At 36.4% G+C, this 22,915-nt stretch overlaps 1 protein-coding gene across 10 annotated transcripts in view; it reads left to right on the top strand.

Moving 5' to 3' along the window:
- LOC135296195 (dystonin-like) overlaps positions 1–22,915 on the top strand; it is a 288,180-nt gene that overhangs the window by 153,034 nt on the left and 112,231 nt on the right. For 9 of the 10 annotated variants that reach the window (XM_064412231.1, XM_064412229.1, XM_064412230.1 and 6 more), the window contains 14 exons: positions 293–418; positions 787–939; positions 1,193–1,347; positions 1,554–1,680; positions 2,169–2,352; positions 3,261–3,418; positions 3,738–3,916; positions 4,129–4,267; positions 5,081–5,274; positions 7,611–7,773; positions 8,449–8,532; positions 8,621–8,728; positions 9,469–9,567; positions 20,672–20,806. In XM_064412231.1, the coding sequence (XP_064268301.1) occupies positions 293–418; positions 787–939; positions 1,193–1,347; positions 1,554–1,680; positions 2,169–2,352; positions 3,261–3,418; positions 3,738–3,916; positions 4,129–4,267; positions 5,081–5,274; positions 7,611–7,773; positions 8,449–8,532; positions 8,621–8,728; positions 9,469–9,567; positions 20,672–20,806 (2,004 nt within the window). Of the gene's footprint in view, positions 1–292; positions 419–786; positions 940–1,192; positions 1,348–1,553; positions 1,681–2,168; positions 2,353–3,260; positions 3,419–3,737; positions 3,917–4,128; positions 4,268–5,080; positions 5,275–7,610; positions 7,774–8,448; positions 8,533–8,620; positions 8,729–9,468; positions 9,568–11,116; positions 12,713–20,671; positions 20,807–22,915 lie in introns of all 10 variants that reach the window. The other variant, XM_064412227.1, reaches the window with a different exon arrangement.

Genomic DNA, 22,915 nt, shown 5'->3' with positions numbered 1-22,915 from the left:
GATTGGCTTAATAAAATTTTTTCATTGCAGGAATGGTCATTAACTGTAGGTTCAATAACTGCAGAATTAATTTTGCATGTAGCTTGTACCGAGAATAACTGGTGTTAACAGTGTGTGCCTTTTTGAAGAGTACATTCAGACATGAGATCATGAGTAGCTGGGTGTGGTGCAGTGGTCACTTCAAGTGATGAGAAAAGGTTGTTTTAAAAGACCGCACTTGAAAACTGCAGTATAGCTGATTCTGCATTTTTTAGTTTGTTTAAAAATAACCAAGATAATTACTTTATCCTAGTTTTTCAGCGATGCTAAAGAAGCCATGGAATATTTGAAGAATTTAAAAGACACCATATACCGAAAGTACAGCTGTGATAGATCAAGCAGTCTTCATAGGCTGGAAGACCTTGTCCAGGAGTCTATGGTAAGATTTTCAGAAGGATCCTATTAGCAGGAGCTACAATGAAACAAGAAATGTGTAGGTTATGGTGGGATATAAAATGTGTTAAGATTATTCATTTAAAGTAAAGGAAAAAATGCTGATTTTTTCAGAACTTATAAATAAATTACTATTTTTCATAACTTTAAAATACAGTTTTATTTGTTTGTATTTACAGTACCAGATATATGAAGACAGTGGCTTCAGAAAGATACTTTGTTTTTGTAAAGTGTGTTACTTTTCAGAAACACTGTAGGAGGAGTTAGGGGAAGAAAAAGGCGTTAACAGGATCAAAGAGGCAGTACTGTATTCTGGACATCTCTGATGATGTATTCTTTTCTTAACTGTTCTAGGAAGAAAAAGAACAACTCTTGCAGTATAAGAGCACAGTAGCAGGCCTTGTGGGAAGAGCAAAGGCAATAATTCAGCTGAAGCCAAGGAACCCTGACTGTGTACTCAAAACATCCATTCCAATTAAAGCCATCTGTGACTATAGACAAATTGAGGTTAGAAACTAAAATTTCCTCCAACCAATTACAGATGTAAGAATTCAGCTAAAGTTTCATTAATTACCATGTTCCTGGAGAAAGCTGGGCTGTAAATTTCTTCCACCCTAGTAAACAAGAGCAAATCCTTTGGTTAGAACATTGGTTTTGTTGTTCTGTTGCTTATTTGTTGACAGCATTTGCAGAAGTGCTTTGTACAATTATTTTGTAATGCTTGGCTCATCAAATGATTCTGCTCTTCTTTTAATACTAGATAACTATTTACAAAGATGATGAGTGTGTATTAGCAAACAACTCCCATCGTGCTAAATGGAAAGTCATTAGCCCCAGTGGTAATGAGGCCATGGTTCCATCTGTATGCTTTACAGTTCCTCCACCAAACAAAGAAGCAATAGATACAGCCAACAGGTAGGGACAAAGAAAAACTACCTATTTTCTGTTAACATCTACTTACATGAAACTTGGGTGAAAAGAATATCTTACAGTTTTTTGGTGGCTTTTTTTTTGGGGGAGGAGTGTTTTTTGTTTCTTTTTTTTGTTGTTGTTGTTTTGTTGGGGTTTTTTCCCGTTGTTATGTGTTACCCTGATCTGAAGTTGGAATTTCTTTGTTTCAGGATTGAACAGCAATTTCAGAATGTTCTGGCCCTTTGGCACGAGTCACATGTGAACATGAAGAGTGTAGTGTCCTGGCATTACCTGACAAATGAAATTGAAGTTGTTCGGGCTGGCAATGTTGCCTCGGTAAGTGTTATGACTAGGGAGGGCACTTAACCATTTACTAGGAAGTCATGGAATGACTAAAACTGTGTGAGAGTACAAACTGTTGCAAAAAGTATTTGCAATACTGAAAAAACCACTTTCCTACCTAATTTATCACTGTTACTGTTGGAAAGAGGAATCTGAAGTAGTTCTTGAGGTGTCCCTTCTTGTCCTTGCTATTCTGTGTTGCTGCATGGCATTAGATGGGAGAAATGAAGACTGATGTAGTGTTGGCTTAACAGAGGCCTTTCCTGATGTGAAAGATTGAAAAGGATTTTATGCTGACTGTAAATTATCAGCTGTCAAGTGGACTTTAGGAACTAAGGAACAGTGAGCTTTCAGAACCTCAATTCTTTGGCTTTACCAACTTAGTGATTGATCAGTATTGCTTTTTGATAAAAAAGCATCACAGGAACTGTGTGAGTGATGCACCATTGCTGACTGTACTGTGGGTCTATAATCTGTTGCAGATAAAGACAATGCTGCCAGGTGAACATCAGCAGGTACTAAGCAATTTACAGTCCCGCTTTGATGATTTTGTGGAAGACAGCCAGGAGTCCAAAATCTTTACAAGCTCTGATACAGCACAGCTGGAAAGGGAAGTTAATGTTTGCAAGCAATATTATCAAGAGCTTCTGAAGTCTGCAGAAAGAGGTAAAACTTAGTTTAGAAATGTAGAAAGATGTCCTTATGAGAGAGATTTTGTCCTTCATCTTGAGATCTCTTTTATCATGATGAAATTGTTACTGCCTGTGTTCTTTTGAACAGGGTCATTTTAACAATGTGCACAATTCCATTGTATAGAAAATCTTAAATTTTTTTAACTTCGTATATATTAAGCTATGTAAAAATACTGATGTGTTACATAATATACAGAATGCTACAAAAAATTTTACACCTAAGAATTTATTATGTGTTTTACAGCTCACTGCTCAGTCCTGTGTTCCTTGTTTTTGAATGCTGAAAAAACAGCTTGATTACTTTGTTGACTTTGTAACAGAATTAGAACATTTTTCATCCTGTTAAGGCAAAGAAAACATCCTAGCTCGACAGAATGCCTGTAGTTACTGCTGTTCTTAACTCTAATTAACAATGTATTAATACAGTGAGAACAGAAAGATTAAAATACCTCCTCTGATTTACTGTTGAATAGTTGATGACTTAAAGAAATACAGTAGTGCAAAGCTGATTACTTCATTAGCAAAGTTCACTCAACTTCAGGAAAGATGTGGTGCCCTGTGCATCTGAAAGAGGATTTATGTCCCTGATACCACTGATTAAAAGAATCAGTCACTGAATTTAGCAATGTCACCATAGAGGTAATGCCTGTGTAGAAAGATCACAGGTAGTTATTTTTCATGTGTGAGGAGATGATTTAATAAAAAAAAAAAATTAAGAGTTCCTAAGATTTACCTTATAACCAAAATTTCCATGGAAACTGATGGCATTTTGGCCAGTCACAAAAACATCTGTAGAGCAGTGACATTATAAAGTGTGAGAAGTTATGGTGAAAATGACATGATGACTTTGCTGGCTAACATATGCCTTAATTCTTTTAACAGAGGAGCAGGAAGAATCTATTTATAATCTGTACATCTCTGAAGTCAGAAATATCAGACTACGACTGGAGAGTTGTGAGGAGCGATTAATACGGCAGATCCGAACGCCCATGGAGAGGGATGATGTACATGAAAATGTGCTTAGGATCTCAGAGCAAGAGGTGAGCCTTTGAGAAAGTCTGTTTTACCTCGGAAAAGTTTAATTTGAAAAACAAATATATCCTGACTTTTGAGTATAAGCCAGGAAGGTTTGCAGTGTACCTTGAAAAGAGGGGTCAAATATTTAGCATGTGTTTGTGAGCAAAAAGATGCTGATCAGTGGCAACTCCATTAGTTTCCCTATTACACATACATTTCTCTTCAATTTTTTCCAACGGTGTCATCATCAAAGAAGGAGGGCAGACCTGTACTCATATGATATGTAAAGTATATCAGGTTGATGTAGGATGAAAGCACTATCAATCACCTTTCATTTTACAGAAACTGAAGAAAGAACTGGATCGGCTCAAGGATGACTTGGGAGTCATCACAGATAAATGTGAAGAGTTTTTCAGTCAAGCTGCTGGTTCACCTTCAGTCCCTACTTTGCGCTCTGAGCTCAATGTTGTTATACAAAACATGAACCAAGTTTACTCCATGTCTTCCATTTTCATAGATAAGTATGTACTAGGCTGTCTTCCATCACACATGTTTTAGTTTACAGTTTTCTCTTAAATTAAAGCTATTAGTATGAATAATACTGATCAAGGAGAAGAGAGTTAACATTTTAACATTGTATGAAGGGGTACCCTTTGACAGGAAAAGGCTGAAAAACATTAATGTGTTGAGTGTTGGTATTGATGGTTCAGTTAACAAAGGGTTTGTTTTTCAGATTAAAAACTATCAATTTGGTGCTGACAAACACCCAAACAGCAGAATCATTAGTAAAACAATATGAAACTAAGTTGTGTGAAGAAGAGGCAGTAACAGCTGACAAAAACAATATTGAAAATCTGATGGGTACATTAAAGGTAAGAGCTGGCTGGTGCCTTTTCAAATAAAAAAAATAAGTCAAAAGCTATCTGTCTTGTAACACCTCATTTTGTTATGATGCACTCTATAGTGTCAAACATTTTCTTGTGTATTTAGTTTTAGCTGGTATTAGGATTGACATTTCAGGAAAAAATGGCAGCTTTGGAGCATTAGGATTTGGATAGGTTGAAAGCATGTTCCTGCTGCTGTTGCAAAATGCATTGAAGTACCTGAACTTGGAAAAGTGGCACTTGTTAATGCTGCAGTAAGATTTTCTTTGCTCTTCAGAAGGTAGCATATACTTTGAGTAACATAAACATGTATTTATGTTATGTAAATTTGACCACAGTAACATTTTTGCTACGGCTTCAATGTTCTAATCAGGGTTTCTTGGGAAGTTTGGAAGATATCTTTGAGAAATTGAAAGACTGAAGTTCAGTATTTTTTGTTTGCTGTATATAACTGATTTTGATATTACAAATTTTGAGTAATGCTTTTTTGCTAGATAGAATGATTGGCATCTGCCTAAAGCTCTAGTTTCTAAGATGAGTTTGTTCATTTGATCTCTGTGTTTTGATCTATGTGTTGTGGGGATTGTTTTTACTTAGAATTATTTTGCAGTTTATTGCTTCAGACCCATTCTAGTGCCACTTGAGTATTTGAGCAAGCAGAAGTAATATATTAATTTAAATATTTTTATTGATTCATTTTTACAGCATACTAGTGTAAAATACTATTTATAAAATAGTGTCATAATTTAGGCAACTTTATTTACAACTTGTTTTTACAACTTTTTTTTACTCTCCTACTAGCAATGGAGATCTGAAGTAGATGAGAAAAGACAAACATTCCATGCCTTAGAGGATGAACTGCAGAAGGCAAAGATGATCAGTGATCAGATGTTTAAAATGCACAAGGAACGTGATCTTGACTTTGACTGGCATAAAGAAAAAGTTGATCAGTTGGCTGAGAGGTGGCAAAATGTTCATTCTCAAATTGAAAATAGGTTTGTATGACTTTTTATTATATTCTGTTCATGTTTTATACTTTTAAAAAAATTATTTCTGAGGAAAAACAATCAGAAATTAATGTTAAAACAAGTCTGAATAGTTTTATGAACTGTTTTTGGAATGTGCTGGGATGAAGACATTTATTGTGCTGTTAATAACCTTGCCTTACTTTTCCACTGGAAGGGTCTGTGACTGTTAAGCTCTAAAAGATCAACAAGATACAGAAACTTACTAGTTACAGTAACTAGTAAGTTACTGATACACAGTGGAGATAAATTGTCATTTTTCTTTTAAAAAAACCAAACCTACAGAAATGGCTGGCAGTCCTATGGAAATACCATCTGTTTCTCCACATAATTAGTTCTGATGGGCTAAATTGATGAGCTGGTTCATCAGTTATGATTGGATTCACTTTAATTTGCTTTTAATTACTCAAGTGTTAAGTCTGGAAGTTCTTAGCTTCTGTGGACTTCTGTGATAATTTTTGGTGTAATAACTTTTTGGTGAAGTGCCTTTTATTTTTTAAAATATCCAATAGAGATAGTGCTCTAAATTCAGCCCTTTACTGTCAAGTTGATACTGAAAAATGTTGCTCAAGTGTACATGCCTGCGCAGATATGCAGATACAGCAGAACACACCTACCCATATTTCTGAAGATGTCCATACATGAAATTCCTGGAAATGCTTTTTTCTTCAGTCTCTACAGTCTTGGTTCCTGTATGTAAAGGAAGCAGAACTGTAGAGGCTGAAGGAAAAAGTATGGGCAAGTGTTGAGGAACTCTGTACTGTGCAGTCTGAGCTTATTTCCTCTGAAATGTACTTTAGTTTATCATTGTAGGTAGCCCGAAAAAGAACATTGAAGATGGTGATGTTGATGTAAAAATCACACAACAACCCATTCCACTTTTGTCCTCCTTTTCTAAGGGGTGAATATACATTCAGGTGCAATATTGAAGTTATTCACTTGTAATTAACTAGTTTAGTTGTGTCTGTTTAACATTGCTGGAAGTCAGAAAGAAGAAAGGTCACTAATTTAAAGCTGCTTGCACAATAGCTGGCTTAGCTGATTTTTTGTCAATTGTTAGTGTGACATAATTTAAATGATTAAACAGTAGTTTTAGGAGGTACTGAAGTATTCATATTTCTTCAAGAGAGTAAGCATGAACCACATGCTCTCCTGCCAGGACTGTATCCTGAACAGAATATGCTGAAAAATGACTGCTAATACATAGTGGCTTCTGGTGTAAACAGGACAGATTGTGGTAGCTGCAGTACAGAGTTGTAAACAAGCTGCTTTCTGCAAATATTATCTCTGCTTGTTCTTACCAGCTTGACACTGATAATCATTGTACAAAACGTATGTACAAATATTGGCTGCAGTTATCATGATCCTTTCTCTTTTTCATGGATATTAGCTTTAAAACATGCTTAAGTATGAAACCGGAGCAAAAATTCCTTTGCTTGCTATTTTTAATCTTCTTTTGGCATCTTAAGAACTGCACTACAGCAATTTAAAGTATTCATTCCAAGTTGAACTGGAAAAGGTTGTATATTTCTGTTTATTCTGGAGTCTTGAGTGGTCATATTTATATGATCTTTTAAGTAAAATCATACACTATCCTGAGAAGGAACCCACAAGGATCATTGAGTCTAACTCCTGGCTCTGCACAGAGCAACCACCAAAATCACACCAGGACAACAAGTAACAGTATAAGGATCATGAAAGAAAAACTGTCAGTATCTCCCTCAGTATGGAAATTTAAAGAAATACACAGACCTCTCTTTTTAGGTCAAAACCATGATTTAAAATTAGATGTATAGTTCAATTACTTTTGCACATTAGCATATTTACAGTCTTCAGTTTTAGTGTAACTCCTGCTGTTTTGTGGGAAGCATGGAGGCTATGGTGAGACACTACCTGACTCCAGCATGGCAGTCTTCTTCATTCATAGGTCACATTTTAAATACTCTCACTTCTTGTAACAGAGCTGATTGCTGTAGCAGAGCCCTCCCTCTTTCCTGGGGTTTCCAGTGCTCCTGGAGTTTCAAGCAGTCAAACACTCTAATGGGGGATATATAGAGTTTCTTGCATAGTAGGATCTCTCCTGTATGTTCTTTATGACAAACAGAAAGAGTTCATTAAACTGGGAGCCCTAGTTTTTGAGAAGTGAATTTGCTGTTTAATTAGTGTTATACCAGTATGTTTGCTTTGTGAACTGTAGCAGAGGTAAGGCATTTGAAGTCCTTAAAGCTGTATTTGCCTTAGTGTCGTATTATTTGTCTTTAATAATAATCTTCTCCCCTTTGATTTATCTTCTAAAATAAAATCAGGTTGCGTGACTTAGAGGGTATTAATAAATCTCTGAAGTATTATAAAGATACTTACAATTCTTTGGACACTTGGATTCAACAAGTGGAAGATACTCAGCGAAAGATTCAAGAAATACATCCTGAAAATAGTAAAGCATTGGCTAAGCAATTGAACCAACACAAGGTATGAAATGGATGTCATTGTGGTAAACCACTGTGGTAAGCACTGACCAAGGAATTACAGTGTCAGTGATCTCAATATTTTTTATTAATATGAGTGGCTTATATCTATTAGCCCGTACTGTAAAGTTCCAAATAATCACCAGATTTTAGGATTTTGTGTTTCTAGTGCAGCCATGAATATATGACAGTTGTTACTGTTTTATAGACCAGATTTTTTGGTCCTTGAGTGTGCAAGAACATCAAAACCTTAAAATTTCTGGGCTTGCCTTACCACATAATTTCATATTCAGTGCTGCTTTTTTTATTTATGGATGTAGAAATATTTTTATGGAAGCAGAGCTAAAATCAACATCTGTCTCCTGCAAAAAGGAAATGCAGTATAAATAGGATAATAAATTATATGCATGAAATTATATATTCCTGATTTTATTTTAAGCTCATTCACCAACTATTGACTTGGCAGATTTTTTCACTACTTCTGTACTGTAAATCTGATAAATGTGAGGACATAGGCTTGAGCATATTTACTTGTGACACATATGGATAGGAACATAGATAGATAAAGTAGATGTTAACATCTCTTTATGTTAGATAATGTTTGATAAAGTACACATGTTAATTATAATTGTAATAAAAATAACTTTTTAAGATGAAAATATACATTCATATTTTATAGATGCTGGTTTCTGAAATTGAAATGAAACAAAGCAAAATAGATGAATGCCAGAAATATTCAGAACAATACTCAGCTGCTGTGAAGGTAACAATAACATTACGCTTATAGTCCTATCTTTTAGTGTCAGTATCATGTGTAATGCCAATGATTTTGTATATTTTCTCTTGTACAGGACTATGAGTTGCAGACCATGACCTACAGAGCTATGGTTGACTCCCAACAAAAATCTCCAGTAAAGCGCCGAAGAATTCAAAGCTCATCAGACTTCATTATTCAAGAGGTAAATGGGTTTCTTATGACAGGAAAGTGTGAGTCTTTGCTTAAAACAGAGTAAAAAAAAAAATCTGTTTTGGATTTATTAATGATTAAATATGGTAATCCAAGAAAGACTGGGTATTTTTCTATAGATACACAATATAACAAATATTCTTTTGCTCCTTATGCTGCATTTTGGTAGAAAGACTGTATAATGCAGCTGACTTTTTTTTAAGTCACCCAAATTATAAAAAGCTGTATGAGAACTGTGCTTCAGTAAAACTGTTTAGAACTACCTCTGGACTGGATCTTGATCACAGTAAATAAGAAGTTCATCTTGACCACAGTAAAACCTACTAGATCTGTACACTTTGATAGATTCTAAGGCAAGTCAGCCTCATTTGGGTGAGAAAGATAAATCTGTCTCCCTGCTACCTGTTAGAGAGAGGAACAGTGACAAGCATGGTTTTTTCTTCTTGAAACCTTTTCTTGCAGGGGGAAGAATCAAGTGATTCTAAAGTCAAAACATTGTCTTCTGTTTCTTCTTCTTAAGGATCTGCTCACAGATCCTTAGGGTATATTTGTTCAAGTGCACCTTGTTGACAGCATCAAATTTTGGAATCAAAATTGGAACTTTGAATTCTACAATCATGATTTTGAAACCAAAATCAGGATAGGTTCTAGAGCAGTGTCTATTACTCCTTTTAAGCTTAGTGGGAGTGTTTACCTCTATGACACCTACCCTCCCCCTTTGTTTCTCTACAGTTCATGGATCTACGGACTCGGTACACTGCCTTAGTGACCTTGATGACCCAGTACATTAAGTTTGCAGGTGATTCTTTGAAGAGACTGGAAGAGGAAGAGGTACGTCATTCTCTGGCAGTCAACCAAGCAAAAAGAATGTCTAGGTGAACAAAGAGCAATATACCTGTTGGAATACTTAACAAAGTTACTAGCAGATGTGGAAAACTAAATTTTCTTATGTGGTGCACATTGTACAGGAAAGTAGTGTAACATTGCTAGCACTGTTATCATTCAGATAAGCAAAATCCTGTACCATCCATACATTCTACCAGTTCTTCCACCTAGAAAGATTATAGGATTTGTTGAATTCTGATGAAGATGTAGTTTAAATTGAAATACTAATACTTTCAATTTTAATACCCTAGGGCTTGATCTTTTGGATAAAAGCAGACATTAAGAAGGCTATGTATACATATTTTTAATATTCCAAAGTAGGCATTTTGGTCCACTTAACAACCAACAAGTTCTTTCAACAGGGAGATGAGATGCACTCTTGACTAATTTCTGAAGTTAATTTGATCTGTTCAGTTTTTTTCTTTCCTTCTGCCTTTCTACTGTATTGATTCCTTGGGGTCAAACAGCATTTCATTTATGCTTAGAATTGGATCTTACTAGCAAGAGTAGGTTATTGAAATTAGGCAGACAAATTATTCAAAATACATGCTTGCTGCAAAGCAAACCTTCCAAAAAATTAGATAGAAAAAACCCCCCAACCTTCTAAATTTTTCACTTTCTTTTGAAAAGTGTCTCTCAGAAAGAGATTATTTCATCATTCTTAAGGACTACATTGTTTTAGTATAAATTGGATAAAATTGGAGAATACTACCATGTGGGTATAAATTTTATTATTATTGTTAAAAGTAAAAAACAGGTCTTAAATGAATGTTACATAATTCTGGTGCTGATTTTGTCTTTATTGGGTTTTCTTGCTATTGAATACCTCTGAACCAACACTAACAACAGCATGTATCTTTGGGCATCATCAAGTGGTGGAGCAAACTGATGGAAATACATAATGTTTGTTGATATGTAGCTGTTATAACTGAGGATTCAGTATGCCTAATAATGAAATGGCATCAAAGATAAAAAGTCAGTCAAGAACAAGGATCAAGAAATCCATGAATGTCAATAAGCTTCATGTTCTTCAAGAACAAGTGGAATCTTTCAAAATGTTTAGAGTATCAGTCTGCTCTGAGTCTCCAGGATTGTTTGTTTTTTTTTAAATCAAGTACCCCTCCATCTTCCTTCCTCCTCTACCACCTGTAAGCTTTCTAAATCTTTGGTAGATAAAGACATCTTTCTTTGAAGATAACCTAAACAGATTTCCAGTTTCAAAAGAATATAATGGGGTTTGTTTTTTTTTTTTTTTAAATCAGGGTAGCAAATCAGAAAAAGAATAATCTTTTTCAAAAGAGGAATGAGGGGGTTTTTTTCTTCAGGAAAGAAAAATTCTTCACAGACCTCCAAAGTCTGTGATTCTTCCAAGATTTTATTTTATGCCACTCTTTCTTCCTAACTCTCAGTAATGGCATTAAGAAAACAGAGAATAAGGGAAAAATAAGATACTTTCCATCATGTCTCAGTTTAATCCATGTGCTGTCATGCTCAGAGTTTACCAGAAGAGAGTCAACTCCAACAACCTGTGAAGTCAGCTGAAGTCTTTCAACATCTGGGATATAATGAAGATCTTGAATTGAGAGAAGAAAAGAAATCTAATGAAAGCATGATGGATGTGGAATATTTGCAAAACCAGAACTCTTCCAGTAAACCTGAATACCCAGAAAATAAACTGGAAAGGAACACAAGAAAATTAAATGTAGAGAGATATGATAAAATTGAAACTTTTAAACAACTTCTAAATGTCAGTGGTCAAGAAAGCAGCATTATTGGCAACAGAGACAGTAAGCTACATAGAGAGCGGGAGAGTTTAATGGGTTTTGGTAACCAAAGTAAAGAAGAAAAAAATGGCAGAAAAGATTGTTTTGTTTCAATCGAAATCAGTGTGAGTCTGAACAATGATCCTGGTGAAATGTTAAATGAACAAATTGCTAATGGAGAGAGACAGAAAACAGAGGGGAAATTAAAGAAGTCTCCTAAAGTGGAAATGATACACAAAACCACAGGAAGAAAAAATTCAAGAAGGACAGGGAGTGATGTTTCAACAAAGGAAGAATGTGAGATGCGATCAGAAACTGATTTTGAGCTAACAACAAAGAAAGCTCAAGTAACTCCAAAAACTGCAGAGCAGGCCCTGGGTATCAACCCTTACAACCAGCAACATTTTTCACAGAGAACTCATTTTCAATGCCAGTGTAAAGAGCATTGCTTTACAGAGAGCAATAGCCATAACACTTTAAAATCTGAAGATGGAGAGTTTCAAGTGTGTGGTGAAAAAGGTGATTCTCTTTCACATGCAACAGATGCAACATCTTTAGAGAAAGTTGCGTCCTCTTTCAGAGAGCTGGCAGTGCACAATGGAAGTGAGAAAACAAAGTTACATTTGCAGTGTATGAGCAATCTAGGTGCTTATTGCAGTGTTGAAAGGAATATTGACAAACTGCAGGAAGCATCTCTGGATAAAGATTACTTCCTAGTAGAAAATGAAATCCTAGAAAAATCAAATTTAAACTCAAATAAAGCCGAGAATACAGAGCAAGAAATTTTGGCTCTTTCTTCAGGAAATATTTCAGAGAGTCACTGTGCAGCAAAGGTCTCTGAATCCTATCCAGTAGATTTTAAAGTATCACCACTGCAGAATGATCAACATTTAGGTACAAAATTGTTAGGAAATGCTGGTGATTTAAATGAAAATTTAGGTCTCTCAGGAACTTTTTCTGGAGGAGAGGATTATTTTCCATTATCGGAACATGAATTAACAAAAAAGCTTTTAAGTCACTATGAGAAAGTAAGTGTGAAGAAAATACCACTGGGTAACACTTATGGTTTGGACAGCATAAATGGAAGTGGGAAGAAGCAGAGTGGAGAAGACAGGCTAGAACAGCGTCAGAAATGCAAAGATTTATTGCTAGTTTCAGAGGTAGACAGTAGAGATGAGGGTAATAGTACAAAGGTTCCTGGAAAAACCACTGAACTCCAGAAAATATTTGGTGACAAAGTAGGCATAAAAGCCTCATTTGAAAAAAAAGAAAAGCAAAAAAAGAGAGAGAAAGATAATGAAGAGAAAAGGAGCACAACTGTTGTTAAGGTACCAGAGTTTTTATGCAATGCAAATGAAAGAGTTAATCTAAGAATGATTCTAAATCAATGCAAATCAACATTTGAATCACAAAATATGTCAAGGTCAAGTGATTTAAGATTGATTGAACATAATTTAAACAATGAATATGCTAATCATGTATCAATTACTGTACATTTTGAGATGCTTAAGATTTTTAAGTTCTTAGAAATTAACCTTTATGTTTATTTTATGTTAATATTTGCCATCCTTTTCTCCACCCAGCTGATGCTCAGCATGTTGACTACAAAAATGAAATCTAAGAAGATGCAGTTTGTTACTGTATCTATATTTTTAGGTCTCTTTTCCAAGCATAATACATTAGATTTTTGTGTTTATGTGAGCGTAAAAGATCTTATAACAAATCAATTTACATACTTTGTTTCTATTGGGGACTGTTCAAAATTATAATTCAGGGAAATATAGAGAGGAACTGAAGAAGCTGCCTTTGCATTAGCCTTTTAAGAAAGGTCTCAGATATCATATGAAAAATCAAGTAAATCTGGTAAATTTTAAGTAACCCAATGGCTTGTTTGAAAATGTTGCTGTTATTACCCTTCATGCCCTGTTTGGTCATAGGAATATAGGTGTGTTCTTACTTCATGTTAGCTCACATTTGGTAACTTAGCCCACAACAGTGCTAATGAAGACAAGGTATGTATAGTTTCAACCATATTATTACTGGTGATTACACTTCTTGCTTAAAAGACTTGCTCTGGATCTGCCAATATATGGAGACTACCAGCCAACTGGTTTTCATTAGGCTTTTCCGAATTACCATGTTTACACTTCTGTGTCTACACTGCAGAGCAGCTGTGCTCTTACTAGTCCCCAGCTGGGTCAGTGGGGGCACTGGGACTGAGGAGCACACCATGAAGCACAGATGTACAGGGGTTTGGATACTGCTCTTTCTGGAGCTGCTGCATCTTGGCTCTAAGTTACTGTTTCTTTTCTTGGAGGAGATTTCCATACTTTTCTTGTGTCATTTGTGCTTGCAAGCTTAAATCCTTGTTCCAGCTTCTGCTGAACTGGTTGAGAAATGGTAGGCCACTTTCTCCCTGTGAGTTCTTGCACACTGTATTTGGGTCATTGTTTGCTCTGCCTATTTGTTTGGAGAGACAGCCAAAGTGAGCTGTTTGGTGCTGCTTTCTGCTAAGAGGCATCTGACTGTAGTGAGAAGCTTCAGGATTTCTTCGCTTTGTGGATGTCTTTGTCAAGGGTTTCATATTTGGCTAATGGTAACTTCCTGAAGCCTTCAAGAGGTGATGGTGGTGGGAACTGCTCATCCTGCTTATTGGACATACCATGTATGCATGAGTAAGTATTTTCCCTTCTGCTTTTCTAAGAGCCTAATACATTCCATATGCTGTATTACAAGAAGTGCATTCCAACTTATCTTATTCTTTTACAGATTTTAAAGAGTAAGGAAGCATCTGCACGTCAGGCATATTCAGATCTAATGGCAAAGCAAAATAGCACAGCTGATGAGAATAAAAAACTCATGGGAAAGGTAAAAACACTTGAGGAGATGTTGGAGAATATGAAGAAACAAAAAAAACAAGTGGAACAGGAGCTCCCTAAAGTGAGAGAAGCTGCAGAAAAAGAGCGGAAGAAGCAGCAAAAGGAGATGGAAGAGATCTGTCTTCAGAAGACCAAAGCTGAGCGAGAGGCAAAGCAGTGTCGTATAGATCTAGAAAGCATTGAGAGAGAGAAAGCAGATGCAGAACAGGAGCTGGAATGTGTAAGGCAGTTCATTTTTCAGGCAGAGACTCAAAGAAGTATATTGGAAGAAAACCTCCGTGCTTTTCGAAATCAAATAGAAGAAAGCACCTTTACCAGAAGAAACCTTGAAGAGCTTCTAAGAAGAAAAGATACTAATCTTCATGATTTAGAGAAACAAAAAAAAACATTGATGCAGGAACTGAAGAAAAAAACAGATGGAGAAGAGAAACTTATGAAGCTCATCAAGCAAATGGAACAAGATCTTGACTTTAAAGGGAACCTATCAGAAATAAAACTCCAAGAAAGAGAAACAACTGAATCCAGAAAGAAGGTTGTTGAAGGCACATACTCTGTAACTAGAGAAACTTCCCTGCCAACTTTCACAGCTGGGCAAGGCAGCCAGTGTAGGATTGATTCTGAAATTACAAGTTTCCAGAGGAAACTAGAAGCCAAAAAAGTAGAAGAGCTTAAACAAAAGATAGATGAGTTGACCCTTGCTAACAAAAAAGCTGATAAAACTATTAAAGACCTGAAATATGAACTGAATGAAATAGAGCTTCAAAAATCATCAACAGAAGAAAAGTCTCGTTTATTAAAAGAAAAACTAGATAAAGTCAACAGTGAACTTAAATGCCTAAAAATTAAGTTGGAGGAAAAAGACCAAGTAGAGCAGGGATATTTGCAGCAGTTGAAAGAACTGGACAGGCAGCTACAGAGAACCACAGGTAAAGCTGAAGAGGTGATGCAAGAAAATATGGAACTTAAAAAACTTAAGATGAACTATCAGGAGGACCTGAAGTCTCTTCAGCAAGAAAAGACACAGCTAAAAAGAGAAATAGAGGAATTAACCAGATCACAGACAAAAACTGAAATCACTATCAAAAATTTAAATTCACAAATCACTTCCCTTCAAAAAGAGAAGCTGGCAGCTGAACACAGAACACAGTCATGTAAAGGAGAAGCAAATAATCTTCAAGACCAATATAAGAAAATTAAAGAACAGTTGCTTCAAAAAACGAAAGTAGAGAAAGAAAACCAGCATGAAATTCAGATGCTGAAGAATGAATTAACCAAAAGCAATCAGGTGTCGGAAACATTGAAAAAACAGATAGAAGACCTTAATAAATGGAACACTGAAACAAAACTACTGATGAAGCAAATTCAATCTGAATCAGAGAAGATGACTTTGGAAAAAGAAAATATTCAGAGGAAAAACGATTCTTTGAAAGCTCTAGCAGATGGTTTCAAAGAACAATTGCGCACAACAAATGAACAATTGCACAAACAAACAATAATTGAGCAAGAATTCATATGTAAAATCAAAAGCCTAGAAGTTGATCTTGCAAAAACAAAAGACTTAGCTAGTGACTATAAACAAAAATGTGATAAACAAAATGCTTCCACCCTTAGCTTTGACCGGGAGGTTAAAAATTTAAATGCTCAGATGAATGCTCTAACTGTGGAAAAGAGAATGAGTGAGCAGAAGATGGCACTACAGCAAGCTCATATACAAGAACTAAGCAGCAAATTAAAAAAATTGCAGGACGAACTCCATCAGAAGACTCTGGATGAACAGATGGCACGCAAGAAGATGATTCTATTTCAGGAAGAATCTATTAAGTTTAAACACTCTGCAGAGGAATTTAGGAAAAAAGTTGAAAAATTACTGGAATCCCATAGCATCACAGAAAAGGACATATCTGGTATAAAACTAGAATGTGTTGCTCTTCAGCAAGAAAAGCATATGGCTGAGGAAAACATCATGTTGTACAAGAGGCAAATGGAAGATCTGCAAGAAAGGCTCAAAAAATGTCATGAACAACTACAGCAAGGGAAGCAGGCTGAGATGGACTATCACCAGAAGTGCAGGAAACTCGAGGAAGAATTGGAAGTGCAGAAGCGCATGGTTGAGAGCTTGAAACAGAAGATGGAGCTGCAGGTCAGGGAGAGTGAACATAGGTTTCTTTCATTTCAGAATGAAGTTCAGCAAAATAATAAACTCCAAGATTCAGGATTTAAATTGAGCTGTGAGAGAAGAGGGAATGACTTCAATTACCTGAGTGAGACTGCAGCTAAAGAATTTGAACAGCTTCCTCCACGTACCTCACCTTTGTTAAGGCAGAAACAGGAAAGATCAGGTTTTAAATCTGATCAAATAGAAGAAAATACATTGTACGTGAGTGCTGATGACACAATGCCAAGAGAGGTGCAGTTTCAGATGTCAAGCATAAACCAGTCATTAGAAGATTCAAGTTCCCAGTCTTTTACGGAGTTTGTTTCACAGACGAGTACACAGTTCCAGATAACTTTTGATAAACCAAGCCAAATCTCTGGAACATCTGAAAGGGACACACTGAGAAACAGGAGCCTACACAGTTCCAGACAAACCATGAGACATGGAGAAGACACAAAACATGAATTAGGATTGGTAAAACTGCATCCCTTGGAGGTACAAACTACATCTTGTGAGGGTTTGCCTTCCTAACAGTGCCTTTTACTAGTTCATTTGGTTGGTTGGTTTTGGTTATGCTTTGTTACTATTCTGTGTAGTATTATGTTCCTGTCTTGGTGAAGGGAACCACTTCTGTCTTACTTAACACAAAAAGCTTTATATTAGACCTTACTACCAGGTTTGTTAATGTCTAAGAAAGATTATTTTTAAAATCTGCATTGAAAATAGGAACTCACATACTCTGTTCTATCTTTATTAGCCAAAGTAAGTTTTGATTAACAACAGTAAGCTCATATAGTTACAAACAACAGTTACTGATGTTTAGTCTAGTCATATTCCTGTTATTGAATAAATATTTGAAATGGCAAATGCACTTCAAAACTCAAGCTGTTTATATCTCCGCTCGCCAATCTTAGTAGCAGTTCTCCTTTCTGACTTGCATTCAAGTTCTTTCTTTGGTTTCTCTGGTGGTGGATTTAGGAGTGAATGATGTGTACAGCATAGTTTGCAGTTGTATTTCTCACTGTGTCAAAAACTTCCTATTTACAGATAGTGAAGAACAAGCACTATGACATGCATGTTGAAGTCACAACATTAAACCAAGAAAATGACAAGACTTTTGGTAATGAAGAGAGAATGTTTCAGGGATACAAAACTTCAGAAGGGTTTAGGAAAGAAGACTTTGCAAAGATGAGCTCTTTCTTAGGAGAAGAGGTTTTGAGAACTGTTGGTGATGCTACTCAACTGGAATATTTTACAGAGGAATATGATGCTATTAAATTTCAAGGTCTCCGACATGATGTAACTGCCAGGCAGTTGACTGAAGTTAAACTTTTAGACAGGCTCACTGTTGAGCAGCTCATTTCAGGGCAGAAAACTGTTGATGAGGTTCAGAAAAGTCTTGAAAAATTTTTAACTAAACCTACAGCTATAGCTGGGCTGTACCTTGAATCCAGCAAAGAGGTACTCTCTTTTGCTTTAGCAGCAAAGAGAAAAATAATGGGAAAAGCACTGGCCTTAGCATTTTTAGAGGCCCAAGCAGCTACTGGTTTCATTATTGATCCCACAACAGGTCAGAAATTCTCTGTTGATGATTCAGTTGTTAGAGGGCTTGCAGATAGTGAATTCAAGAGCAGACTGCTTGAGGCAGAGAAAGCTGTTCTGGGTTATTGCTGTTCTGGCAAAGTGCTGTCAGTATTTCAGGCTGTGGAAGCTCAACTTTTAGAAAGACAAAAAGGTAAAAATATCCTTGAGGCTCAAATTGCATGTGGGGGGGTTATTGATCCTGTAAGAAGTGTTCGTGTACCTCCAGAAGCTGCTGTGCAGCTTGGCTTGCTTAATAACACAATTTTAAAATTTTTGCATGAACCTTCAAGTAATGCAAAATGTTTTCACAATCCAAATAACAGGAAAGCTATGTACTACTGTGATTTGCTGAAAATGTGTTTGTTCAGTGTAAGCAGTAAATGCTTTCTGCTTCCAGTTGGCGAAAGGAAAATAAGCAGCCCATCAGCAGAGAAAAGTCATAAAACTTCTGTAATAAATGTTGAAACAGGAACTGAAATGACTTCATATGATGCTTATAAAAAAAGTTACATTGATAAAGCTACATATCTTGAGCTTTCGAAACAGGAATTTGATTGGAAGGAGTCTACATGTTTTGACTCTGATGGAAATTCTTTTCTTTTGCTTACAGATCTTAAAACAGGTGTGCAGTTTAATATTGAGGAGACCTTAAATCAGGGTAGAATTGACAGAGCATTAGTCAACAAATATAAGGAGGGCCTCATCACAGTTAATGAGTTTGGTGATATTTTACTTAGCAGTTCACAGCCAAATAAAGACTTAAACAGTCCTATTGCAGGGTTCTGGCTTTCTGAAACCAATGAAAGAATTCCAGTCTTGAAAGCCTCACGCAAAAATTTGGTAGACAGAGTTACTGCCCTCCGATGTCTTGAAGCTCAGGTTAGTACAGGAGGTGTAATTGATCCATTTACAGGGAAAAAGTACAGTGTTTCAGAGGCTTTGCAAAGGGAGTTAATTGATGATGGTTGTGCTAAGCAAATCCAGCAGTGTGAACTGATCTTTACTGGCATCATTCATCCTGTAAGGAACACTGTCATGTCAGCTGTTGAAGCTGTGCATTTAAGTGCCATAGACAAAGAAATGGGCATGCGCTGCCTGGAGTATCAGTACTTGACTGGTGGCTTGATAGATCCAAAGTCTCACTCCAGATTAACAATGGAAGATGCAATTAAGAATGGTATTATTGATGCTATCACAGCTACAAAGATGAAGGATGAAAAGTCGCACAGTAAGGTTTTAACATGCCCCAAAACTAAGAAGAAGATAACCTACAAAGAAGCTTTAGATAGAGCTGTTTTTGATTGCCACACTGGGCTGCGGTTGTTAGAAGCAGCTCAGCCCATGAAAACAGGAATTTCCAGTCTTTACTATAATTCATAGTGGACAAAAGATATTAATACTAGTTTTGGGCTCTGTGTTAAAATCTGTTAAAGTTAGGGAAAATATCTGTGATGACTTTTATGGAAAATCATAAGTGGTGTTTTCTAGCATTGATTAGTTGCTGTAAAACTAATTGCTATGAACAACTAATTAGTTTAGTCTTTACCTGAAGACCTTGTCTGTCATTACTTTACATGTAGGTAGTGTAAATGAGAAATTATAATGAAATTGATGAAGTTCAAAGTGGGTAGATTTAGGTGAGACAAGAATCATATTCCTACAATAAGGTGAGAGGGATTGACCATTTTGTGAGTGAACACAGTGTAGTATTTCATATGACCCGTTACTTAAATTAAAGTTAAAAATCACACTGCAGATACCATTTGTTTTACAAGAGTTGCAATAAAATATACAAGAATTAAATCTGCAATTCAGTAAGCACACATGCATCAGTACTTTTTCTCACACTGATATTTCATTAATTTTAAGGGGCTGTTTACACCAGAAAGTTGTGTTTCCTGTCCTGAGTTTTTCTCTTATTTCATAGTATTTTTTTCTTAGAACTGTTTCCTGCTCTAATAGACAAATGAATTACAATTACATATCAAATTTTTAAAAATTCCATTGAAATAAAATGTTTTCATTTTTACTTATGGTACATGGAAGGGCTTAAGCAGGTTTTCTCAGTATTGATAAATGTCCACCTATCAGATTGCACTTGTATGAAAAGGGGTATGTTTTGCTGTGCAGAAAAAGATTAAATGTCTAAGTATTTTACTTTTATTTTTTATTGTTTCTGTAGACATAAAAGCAATGTATTTTTCCTAATTGTAATTTGGTAATCCATGTGCATAATGTGCAAAATACTGTTATGCTATACTGGTTGTACATATCCTTACCTGAGGGTAATGCAAAGGCAGCAGTTCAAAGATACTTTATATACAAATGCTTTTTAGATTTTATCTGCTGAGTAATGGCTGGGAAGCTATGCTTTTTCTTGCTATCAATCATTTTATAATGATTGTATGTGTGTATGAATAAGCACATTTATCATAATTAAAAATCACTTGAGGTATTCTTTTGTTATTGTTTATAATTATGTGGCATTTTTGTTCCAACATCAAAGTGTCATAGTAATGCATGTGGTAGTAAATAAAAAAGAAATTATTTAATGTTTATGAGGTGATAATAATAGCATTGTGATAGAATTGTGATTCTATACACATTAATGTTACATATTTCAACAATTTACATTTACATGTTTCCTTACAATTCATGGCACTCATCAGAAATCAATGGAAGAGGAAAAGAAGGAACATGTTGAGAAAGCTGGGGATTTACTGAAATGGGTGTCAAACCTCAGCAAGACACTCAGTAAAGAAGAAGGAGAAAAGGCTGAAAAGACAGATTTACCTAAGCAGCAGGTACACAGATGTCTTTTGATAAAGCACCACTTCCTCTTTTTAGGTTTTTACATTGATTAAAATGCCAAAATAATCCATAAATACATTTTTCCCCCTATAAATCACCATCCACATTTTCCACAGGACATAATTCACATTTGGTTGTGAGTAGAGAGTTGGGTAAATAAACATCAATGTTTAGGGATACAAGCATGTTACTCCCACTGCTTTTTCCAGACCTACCATGTGACATGTTCTGACACTGCAAAATATCAGTTTAGAGAAACTTGACCCTGCACACCATATGTCAGCCTTTGTAGAGGGAGAGTGCATCCTATCAGGATGGCATTTTGGGCACCAGGAAGGAGAAAGTTGGTAGGAGGGGCCTGAGGGCCAAGTTTCTATTTATTTGCTTTTGAAAAATTAATCTGAGTGGTCCTCTTAAGGTATAGTCAAAACTGCTGTCCTGGGAAATACAGCAGATGTTGGCTGAGGCCTCTCTGTTATCACACTAGTCCAGATGCTGTTGGAGTGGCCCATCTTGTTGCCTTTGTATTTAACAGGACATTGTCACTGTGTGCAGTTGTGTCTCAGACCATAAATTTCCATCTGTGAAGTTTCATGTCCTTTCTAGGGCCTTCTCTGCTGGGCTTGCCCCATGAAATAGATTAGTTACACCTAAAAAGTTTCAGTAGGTGAAGGCTTACCTGCGCACTGAGCAGCAGAGGGACAGAGCAGTGTCTTGTCCACATCCCTCAGTACACTGCTGGATCTGTCATCATGCAAACATGATTTTGGTCCTCTTGGCATCCTGTTCCTATGTTTTTATTTTGGTGATGCTTTCTGGTGCCAGAGCCACTGGACCAGCATGTGCCTAAGTCCAGCTTGCTGTTGGGAAGTGGCAGTTCTGATGACCACTGTTCTGGCATGTAGCTTGTTCAAAGAGGACCAGTGCTAGCTCTGAGTTTGTCCCTATATCTACAGGAGGAATCAAGCTTGCACTGATTTGAACATATTGATTGGTAAATTGCTAGTAGTTAAAATCAGGATTTGCAAAAGCATTCAATGTTGGTCCTCTTCTGCCCTTGTTAATGACTGCACTGCAAACCTTTATCAGTGCTGGGCCAGCTCTCAACTCCTTAGGATATCTCAGCTTACCACAGCAACTGTGGGTATCATCTCCTCTGTCCAGCCTGAGCCTCCAGTGAGTAACTTGTGAGTTGGCTGTTTGGGCTTCCTGTGGGAGATGGGTGTTTGCTGAGTGTCTTTGCTGCCCTTTAGAAATGGCCTGGTGAGGTGGCTGCACCTTTCAGAGGTGCCTGGGTTTGTGTCTCCACTGAATAGCAATGATGCCTTGATAAGTTGTGTAGAAATATGTAGAAACTAGTGATTTCATAGCTAAATATATTGTCAGCTGAAATACATTTCACAGAGGATAGGGGTTGCTGTGGAGTGTAGCCAGGTACTGGGAAGAAAAAGCTATGCCAGTAGTGACAGGGTGCACACAGCAGCCACAGTGACACTGGTTCCCTGAGTAAAGTGGCTTTTGTGATCCCATCTGCTGCTTCAGCCTGCTCACCTCATCTTCTTGCATAGTGAATCCAGTGGTTCTCTTGGTTCCTGTGCAAGCAGTACAAGTGATGAGATTGTGGCTTGCTGGTGGTCATTGCAAAGGGAGACTTTTTGGGCCCTTTGGTACAATGCAGACAAGGGCAGGTTGGTTGTGTCCAGACCCAGGAGAATGAAAGGCCCAAGCACTTTGCTTGAGAACTAGCACCTATGTTGAAAGCATCTCCAGCTTGCAGAACTCCCTTTTGATAATTTGCCTTTGAGTGCTTTTCTTTGAAGAGACTGCAGGGAGATTCTCAGGAAAGTTAGAAGATGAAATTCCCACAAGTTCCTCTACCAGAACAAGTCCTTCAGTGGGGATGGCACAGAACTGATAGTGTGGAGAACATTAATTAATAATTCATTTTTTCCTAGTGTCTTATATTGCATTTGTCTCTGTTATTGAATTTCATGAAGGCTTGTGGTCTTCTGATATGTTTTTTCAAAAATTTGTTATCTCTCATTTTGATAAGCAACTTGAACATGAGTATCATACACAACCTTTATAAAGCTGCTATAAAC

This window comes from Passer domesticus, chromosome 3 (genome assembly GCF_036417665.1).
Source record: "Passer domesticus isolate bPasDom1 chromosome 3, bPasDom1.hap1, whole genome shotgun sequence".
In the NCBI taxonomy this organism is placed as follows: Eukaryota; Metazoa; Chordata; class Aves; order Passeriformes; family Passeridae; genus Passer; species Passer domesticus.
The sequence above is the reverse complement of the archived record's forward strand: the minus strand, read 5'-3'. Positions and strand labels throughout refer to the sequence as shown.